Source organism: Primulina tabacum, chromosome 5, assembly GCF_025594145.1.
Source record: "Primulina tabacum isolate GXHZ01 chromosome 5, ASM2559414v2, whole genome shotgun sequence".
Classification (NCBI taxonomy): Eukaryota; Viridiplantae; Streptophyta; class Magnoliopsida; order Lamiales; family Gesneriaceae; genus Primulina; species Primulina tabacum.
In genome coordinates, this window is record NC_134554.1 from 12556156 (window position 1) to 12565745 (window position 9590).

At 34.1% G+C, this 9590-nt stretch overlaps 1 protein-coding gene and 1 long non-coding RNA gene across 2 annotated transcripts; one reads left to right on the forward strand and one right to left on the reverse strand.

Moving 5' to 3' along the window:
- Window positions 1–2686: 2686 nt before the first annotated feature.
- Window positions 2687–4113, reverse strand: LOC142544797 (uncharacterized). The gene is made up of 3 exons (XR_012820101.1): window positions 4068–4113; window positions 3009–3098; window positions 2687–2917 (listed from the first exon to the last, which is right to left on the reverse strand). It is a non-coding gene; the product is annotated as an uncharacterized LOC142544797 (long non-coding RNA).
- Window positions 4114–5878: 1765 nt separating this feature from the next.
- On the forward strand, window positions 5879–8226 carry LOC142546678 (F-box/kelch-repeat protein At5g15710-like). Its single transcript, XM_075654520.1, is given in 3 exon segments — window positions 5879–6206; window positions 6444–6741; window positions 6743–8226. Coding segments are annotated over 2 exon segments (1317 nt in total). The 5' UTR covers window positions 5879–6206; window positions 6444–6687; the 3' UTR covers window positions 8006–8226.
- The last annotated feature ends 1364 nt before the right edge of the window (window positions 8227–9590 follow it).

Below are 9590 nucleotides of genomic sequence, written 5' to 3' on the forward strand. Positions count from 1 at the left end.
TTTATCTGTGTCTACTTTTCGACCCTTGTTGCTTTGCTTTTGGGTCGACCCAAAGGTATATCCTACAAAATTCAACAAAAATTAAGAGAATAAGATAATTAGAATAGACAAAAATTAATAATAATAAAAAAAAACAAAAACAAACGTGGCACACCAAGTAATTATGGGTTCTTCTTGGTCAACAAGAATTTCTTCTTGGTTTGGTCGACCAAGAAGAAGAATTCTTGGTCGACCAACAAAATTTTGGTCGACCAAGAAAATTAATCTTGGTCGACTCATAATACTTGGTCGACCAACTTAATTTTGGTCGACCAATTCTTCTGGGTGAACTCTTATTTTTTCTCAAAATAGATTTTGGGTCGACTAAATTGGTTTTGGGTCGACAGATCACGATTTTGGGAAGAAAGGGTAAATGACTCTTAAATTTTAATTGGAAGAAGATGTGTGTCGACCGAGAAGAAAAAGAAAAGGAGAATTATTTAAGTTAAAGAGTTTAATTACAATTAATATAATAATAAAAAGTCAACTCCCTGTTTCTTAAAAAAAAAGTCAGAGTCCTTATTTTTTAAATACTTTCTATCTCACTCCTACTTTTTTAATTGGCCCGTCAAACAATGCTTCAGCAGCGTCTCACTGGTTCAGCATCATAATTTTTCTTATTAATTTAAATTTTATGTGATTTAAGAGATTGTAAATGCTTAAAAATCGTGGTTTATATAATTATATTTTCAAAGAAATTACATACACTAACATAATCTATAATTTTTTTTCACCAGTTTTATTTAATCCCTAAAAAATTAAAGGTATTTAAAACGGTACTTTATTTATAATAATCAGAGAGCAAACAATTGTTTACATGTTTTTTTCATTTAAATATTGCAATAACAAAAAAAACCAAAAATATTGAATTTATTTACAAACTCGGTTTATTCCGTTTTACTAATATTTTTTCAAAATAATCAGAGTTAAACCATATCAAATGATCTAATGATATTTTAAAAAAGAAAATTCAAAATTTTAATCATTCAAATCAAATTTTGCGTAGGGTTTGTAGCATTTTTGATCTTTGACTTTTTTTTATATAAAAAATATTTTTAACTTAGAAACTGAACTTCGATATATACACATCTCCATTTATGGTATGAAATAAATATCTACGATATCTATTCTATTCTATTTTATTAAGATTGAGTACATGATACTAACTACCTAGGAGGACACCAACTTTTTCTTCCAATTTTACCCTCATATGATACTAATATTACACTTTTGTTTTTTGTTATTTTGTTTTTTTAATTTCAACACACACTTTTATTTTTATTTTTTTTATTTCAACAATTCAAATATCATGGTCAAATTACACTTTAGTCCATCAATAATGATAAAAATATTTGTACACACACGCATCGCGTGTGCATAATAACTAGTTTAAATTACGCATCATGGTTAGCACTATATATTTTGAACCTAACATATCAGTATCTTCTTAAATATAATAATTTCACAGATGACTATACAAAAAGCTCCACATCTTACAAACGAAGAATTCTGAAAAAGTTAATGATATTGTGGCATCACACTCTGCCGATTTAGTTAAAGAAATATGGTGATCGCAACACTTCTCTGATATCAAAATCCCCTCGACCAGGCAATGCAGAGAAAGATGATATACATATAAAACCTGATCGAACATGAGACATCAAAATCTAAGTAATAAATATCCCAACCCAACTTGATGATATACAAGAGAGATTACACACCAAAGAAATTAACCTTTGATCTCCTCAGTCCTAATTCTTATACCATAACAGTTATAATTTTCCTAAAACTCGAGCTTATAGCAGGTGATTAATGGCAGTTTTCATATTTTACACTACTGAATAATTTGAATAGTAGTTTCATAAAATGGTGATATGTGTGTAACTGACAGGACTGCTAAACGTAGACCATTTTTTTCATGCAAAAAGGTCTTAGTCCTCCTCACAATATCGTTTGATATGCCACGTCATATGACTTGACTAGTAAACAAAAAGTCGAGGAGTTTCAGATGCTTTCATTCTCAAGAATAGGAGTTTCATATAGTTCAACAAATTTCTCTCTGTCTTCGGCTCATTTCATCGACATTGTGTGGGTCCAGTACGCATCATGAACACCTACAGTTAGAAGATTGAGATAATTTGAATTCAGGGATAGGCATTAGAATGTTGAGAACTGAAGAAAGTGGGAATTGAGAAAGACCAGCACGATTTAAGCCTACGTTCTTGAAGGCAAGGCAACGGCAGTCATCATCATATGTGAACTAACTATCAAGAGAATGCACAAAGTTTGGGGGGCAGGAAGCTGGCTAGCCAAGATCATTCCTAGCAGTACTGGACTGGATGTGACGATTAATCATCAGGAACGAACAAATCCAACTTTCTGCAAATGTTAATTCTGATATGCAATATTTTGGTTGACTAAATGAAAATAAGCTTCGGAAATTAAGTTTAAAAAGCAATGTATTTCAGAACATTGGCTCTGAGGTTTCTGTGAGATTTTTTTTTTCAAACAACCATCAAAGGATGGAGTCTGTCGGACCCTCACCGATATACTTGAACCAAAGATTTTATAAAAGATGGGAAGTGAGTCTAACCTAAATTAATGCTACAATCAGGAAAGAGTTAGACCACACGAATAGTAATTTCCATCAAGCATACAACAAAAATAATCACTAAACCAGTAGATGACATTCAGAAAAATAAGGAAAAGACTGAAGGTTTGCTTGTGATCATGACGGTTACTTGGATATGATCCAAACTCCGAAGGAAAAACAATTACAGGCTGGATATCAGACAAATAAAACAAAGAAATAGCATAGTTCAAAGGATACCTGTTCTGACTCCCATTGCAGAGTCAAAACTTGAAGAGAAGTTTTAATCTGCAATAAATATGAAATTGACAATAAAGAATTTATTATTGGAACTTTGACCCCCTGAAAATGCTGACAAATAGTAATCAATGGAACTTACAAAATGTCTTCCTACTTTACGGTACGGCTGAACCACGGGTAGTCCGAGTGGAGTTGTCCACTGAACCAGTTGGTTCTCAAATGCAATAATCTGTTAAAGGTCTGTAGTTAATGAGAATGAACATTTCAACCAGGGGTAAAATGTTCGATCGCACATTTGCTAGCGCAGTAAATGTAAAAGAATCTGTTTTGTTTGTTTAGATAGAGTTTATAATCAGCAGTTTAAACAAAAGATTAAATATTTTACCAAAACCAAGTTAAAAATCATCTTAAGAATAATGGAAACCAAACCAAAGAAATATCAAAAGGTAAGTCACTTATAATTAGCGTATGAAATAGGAGGTCGATTATGCGGGAGTAAAGGTGAATCTTGTAAACGAACATTATTTTATAATTATAAGTCGTTCAAGTAAGTTATGGGCATACAAAAACTGTTAATGTTCTTTTCTCTATCATTTTTGTTGTTTTAGACGAGTTCTAGCACCCAGAAGTGTTTATGAGCAACTAAATCGTCACATCCATGCACATAAAATTAGAATCCAGCCTTTCCTGTTATGTAAGAAGTGGTATGGAATTAACTCTTAATTGGTCATTAGCTCGCATTTAGAACTGGTGGTGGGAATTTGGGGACATGGGCAAGTCGGCTATGACTAGCTGAAAGTAAGTAACGTCCAGAAAGCTGAAGGTATGATAGAAGATTAGTCGTATTTTCAAAAGTAACCCAGCCAGACCAGAAAAGGAAAAAAAAAAAAAAAGAGGTAGTGAGTGTGTATGCAAACAGTTCTTGAGGTTGGGGGGTTTTCCTTTATGTGGAGTTAAAGAGGGTCTACCTTAATAGCTTCTCTGAAAGAAAGGGGCCACTCTAAGATTCATCAAACTTCCTATTTATAGCATATAGTGCGGGTAAAGATGAACATGATTCCGCAATATAATTCTTACACTGAAAGTTTGAAGTACCATAAGCTATGTTACTCTATCTAAAATTTTCTGAGGTGAATGCTCATCAGTAATAGTGCACAAAAGAATAAAGCATATTACTCGTGCAAATTAAAGTACTCACCTTTGCACAATCTCCAAGCCAGCCCAAGATGCTCCTAGCCGCTTCAAACATTTGCTCAAATGCAGTTAAGGTAATCTATCAGGTACCAATAAACAAAAGTTCCAATTTTTTACAAAGAAAAACTATTATGAACTATAGAATAAGAAGATACTGATAAGGATTTAAAACGAGGCACTACGGTTATTGACTTGAGATTAAAGTTACAGGAGAGAAGTATGGGGTACTTTTGTTGCATAACAAGCCGTGCCAAAGAGCTCTTCATCATCTTCAATGGCACCATGCCCTTTTAACCTTCTTTTTATTTGATCTCGAGCAATATAAGCAACTCCAAACACTGATGTCATCACTGTCTGCTTAACCAACTTCCTATCACCCTGGATTTTTTCCGAAGTACAGCAAAAGTTATCGACAACCATTTCAAACTATTAACATTACTTTTGCTTACAATCGCACCAAGTTTGATAAATCAGGATAGTAAAACTTAAGCATGAAAGAATGATTTTAACCTAATTGATCAATAATCTTGCTCGCATTAATGAATCAGGGAATATGGTAGGATCTTTCTTCATGATATCAAGAACCCTGTAAAAGTTAGAATCAGAGAATATTTTTGCTTAACATGGTAGATTTTCTACACTCAATGAACAAGTGTGCCTCAAGATTTAATTTCTCTGAGTAAATAACATTTTTTATCCACTACAGTTTATTTCTGTGCATCACATAACCCGTGGTTAGCCTCGATTGGCATCTCAACTGGCTTACATCCCAACATCTCGGTTTCTGTCAATAAATCCATGACGTATTTATGTTGTGATATAAAGATTCCTGCTTCGAATGAGCAACTTCAATTCCTAGAAAAATTTTTAGCCTACCAAGATCCTTGATGTCGAATTCTTTTTCTAAGCCTTGTCTCAATCTTTTTATTTCTTTGCATCATTCTTAGTTACTATGATAAAAAAATTTAAAATATATAATATTTTAAAACAATAAATTTATAAAAATGTAAGATTTTTTTCGATATTAAACCGATATGTATCGATATCTTATCGAAATCAGTATACCGTATAATTTCGGTATAATCAGTATGTTAGTTATATATAATCGATATATCAAAAATTTCAATACAATATCGATATAAAACTTATTTATACCGTAATTTTCGATACTGTATATCATACTCAAGGTAGGCCGACTACCAGTTATTTGGGCCTATTGGCCCACTTCAGTTTTACAAATTTAATTTGGACCATGGATCGGCAGTGGGCTCCCAAACGACAATTGCCCACAAAAAGGATTTAATTAGCCCCTTTTCTAATATTTACTTTCTTCCCTTCGCCACAATTTTTTCCTTTTCATTTTTTTTTAAATTACTCCAACTTCCCATATTTATATTCCTATGCATATTTAAACAACTAAGCTGGTCTTTATTTTTTTAAAAAATAAATAAAAAAGAAACTAACCCTGTCTAATATAATAATAGACTGGGTAGGATTGTTTTTCTAAAAAATAAATAAATTTAACCGAGATTATTTTAACTTCAATTTTTTCCTTTTTCTCATGATTGGTTAAGGCTAAATTTTGAAAACTTAAAACATTTATTTATTGTATGGGTATATTAGGTTGAGGTGGTCGAATTTAAATAATAATAAATTGTAGCTTTCAAAGTAATCCTTAACAATCATTTAATTTTTGAATAAAATTTATTTATTTATTGTCCTTTTTTATCATTTTTTTTCAAGCTACTTAGTAAGATTAAAAAATTTAAATAAAATTGAAAATAAAATTGTATAACGGTCAATGGATTAGGCCGATGACCCATTATCTCGACCCAGTCATTCTATGCTTCCACCTTTCTCCTCTGTCAGAGAGTACTCAAGAAGCTCTCCTTCCAATCAGAAAGTTAAAAACAAGAATCGATAGCGAATTCGAACTGCGTGAGAGCAAGAAACACAAATCCATTAACGGTAAATGAGCGTGGGAGTCAATGAAACGAGATAATCTTCAAAGTGGGAGCACACAGGTTGGGGTTCGATTGTCATCATAAACCCAAGAAACTGTGTTTTGATGTCTATATAGTCAGTAGGTGAAGAAAAATAGGATATTGCGAGGTCTGAAATCGGATTTTGAATTAAATACGAGGTAACCTATCTCTCTTTAGCGGCTATTTGTTCTGGAGTTTCGCCTGTTGGCGGTGACTGAAAATTGTAATCTTTTTTTATGTAGTTGTTATTTGAACCTCCAAATTCTTCGTTTCGGATCTGGAACATGAAATGTTCAATTTAAATTGGAACTTGTTTGTTGTATTTGTCTGCTGGTGCTTTGAATTTTTGTTGTCTAGGTAAATGGTCTTTTTCATCTGATTGTTTATTTCTACAGAAGGCTGGAGTTTCAAGTCCATTTGCATAGTTTTCTTGGGGAGAGGATTTGTTGCTGGTTTTGGATCGTCACTGGAACTGCAGAATCAGATTATTGGATGATAAAATGAGGCCATAAATTGATACCATCCCGTGTAATTCGTGAGACTCAATCCTCTTGGAGGCAAGGAAGGGGTGACCAGGGTTACAAGATTATTCAAAAGATTCGACATTAGTTTTTTCTTAAGTTATTGAGTATTTATAGCATGCTAGATATGGCTAGAGAAGCTTCTGAATCTGGGTCAAGAGCATCAAATTCCAGGATCAGTGAGAAGTGGATCTTTACGTGAGGAGGAAACTTTCCACCGGCAAGCAAGTTTTGGCGGAAGTGGATCAAGGAATACCAGCCCTCTTGGCAGGATGGGTTCGGGGAGCACGAGTCCGTGTAGGCAGAAAGTGATTAAGACCAAACCACGGGGTTTAGACGAAGAAATTATGGCCACATTTTGTAAATCTGTACAACCGGATATTCGGATGGAAGATAATATATGGGCCATGCTGCCAGAAGATTTGTTAAATGAAATATTGGCTAGAGTTCCACCATTCATGATTTTTCGGCTCCGTTCTGTTTGCAAAAGATGGAATTCAATTTTGCAAGACAATAGCTTTCTGAAGTTCCATTCACAAGTACCCTCCCATGGGCCTTGCCTTCTCACATTTTTGAAAAATTCACAGACTCCTCAATGTTCAGTTTTCAGCTTGCCTTTGAAACAGTTGTTTCGGATTCCATTTACATTTCTGCCACAGTGGGCTTTCTGGTTGGTTGGTTCATCAGGGGGCCTGGTTTGTTTCTCAGGATTGGATGGATTGACTTTCAAAACATTAGTTTGTAATCCATTAACACAAACTTGGAGGACTTTGCCAAGTATGCATTATAATCAACAAAGACAATTGATAATGGTAGTTGATCGAAAAGATCGGTCTTTTAAAATTATAGCCACCAGTGATATTTATGGTGACAAGTCTTTGCCTACAGAAGTATATGACTCAAAGCTTTGCAAATGGTCACTTAACCAAACCATGCCTGCCGTTAATCTTTGCTCCTCAAAGATGGCATTTTGTGACTCGAGGTTGTATTTGGAGACTCTTTCACCATTAGGTTTGATGATGTATAGAATAGATACGGGCCACTGGGAACACATCCCTGCAAAATTTCCTCGGTCTTTATTGGATGGGTATCTAGTAGCTGGAACTCAGAAGCGCCTGTTTCTAGTTGGAAGAATCGGTCTTTACAGTACCCTTCAAAGCATGAGGATATGGGAGCTTGATCATTCAAATTTTGTTTGGGTTGAGGTAAGTAGGATGCCACCTAGATATTTTCGAGCTCTCTTGAGATTATCAGCAGAAAGATTTGAATGCTTTGGTCAGGATAATCTGATATGTTTCACATCGTGGAACCAAGGGAAAGGTCTTCTCTATGACGTTGCTAAAAAAGTGTGGTCTTGGATTGTTGGATGTGCTCTTCAATCGTACAACAGTCAGGTTTGTTTCTATGAGCCAAGATTTGATGCTATGATCTATTGATCTTGTCTACCATCAAGAATCCAATGTCAGAATTTCCAACATTTGGATTACTTCTTATTTCACCAGTTCAAGATCCCTTGTTACCACTGCGTCCTTTCTTGAAGCTAAGCCTGTTTCTGTACTCTCTTTTGTGTTCTTGGCAAATATTTGCAAGTGGTGGTAGTAGATGCTGTACTTTAGAACACCTTTTGACGTGAAAATTACTAAAAAGTGAATGAGATCGTTCTCTATCATGGAGAAAATAATTATAGTTTTTGATGAGTATGTGAACGTCTGGGCTGAATCTGGTCTTTCTTCACTTTAAACGACTCAGTTTTTTTTTGTACACTGTCATTACGGGTCATACTTCTGGTTGTGTGCATGTAATTGTATTTCTGGTATTAATATTTATCCGGCAATCCTGATGATACATGGATTTTCGTAAAAACAAATTAGGAGTACTTTTGCATTATTTCTTTCATAGAATAAAACAGAACGAGAGGCATCATCACATCTATCTTTCATCTTTATATTTGTCATTTATCAGAGTTTTGAACTTAGATGTTTCATTCCTTAGTCTAAGAAGCAAGTGTTGAAAGTTATGGGTAGTTTGTCAGCTGGAGCTGTTGAATTATCGGGATATGAATGATTGGTTTGATTGCAATCCAGTCACAGCTAAACTATCTGAGGCCATCGAGGCTCGAGTTTCGATTCTAACTATCGAAGCTAGGTTGCCAGCATGGAACCCATTCTCTTGATCACAACTGTTTTTTTGTGCACGATCAGGGTAGGTATTCCATGGTCCGTGACTTGTCTAGACTAACTATTGTGTAAGCATTGGAGAATAATGTTCAAGTAAATCTTATGATTGGTTGGGAAAAAAAACAGAGAGATTTCGTATTATTCGAAACAACGACGGTTCTGGTAAGTGACGAGCACTGTCTGAGGTAATCTTAATGGAAGATAATTTTTTATGAGAAAATAAAAAATTGTATTATTTAAAGTATTGAGCATAAATAGGCTGAGCATATGCAGGTGGAAATATAATCAACAATTACAAGTTTCTTATAAAAATATCAGTATCTCCTATGACTAGTTCACAAGGATATAAACTATTCATGCAACAAAAACACGTGATTTGATTGTTCTATCAAAATATGCGGAGATATCTTCCAACATTTTTTGCATTCGCGCAACAATATGATGGCTTTTGTTATGTGCGCGGCGAGTCGGCGACTAATTTATAACCTCTTTTGGAAGCTTATCTTGTTTCCGAGGCTTATGTATTTGTCGAGGTAAAAATATGTGTGAGACGGTCTCACGAGTTCTATTTTGTGAGACAGATCTTATTTGGGTCATCCATGAAAAAGTATTACTTTTTATGCTTAGAATATTATTTTTTATTGTGAATATCGGTAAGGTTGACACGTCTAACAGATAAAGATTCGTGAGACCGTCTTACAAAAGATCTACTCATTTGTCGACTGTTTAGGATGGAATTTGAATTTTCTATTTTCCTATGCCAACTTTTTGATAAAGGGATGAATATTATATGGACTTTGTTTAATAATTTATAACCTTTTTGAAAGTATATGATAAAATCTTA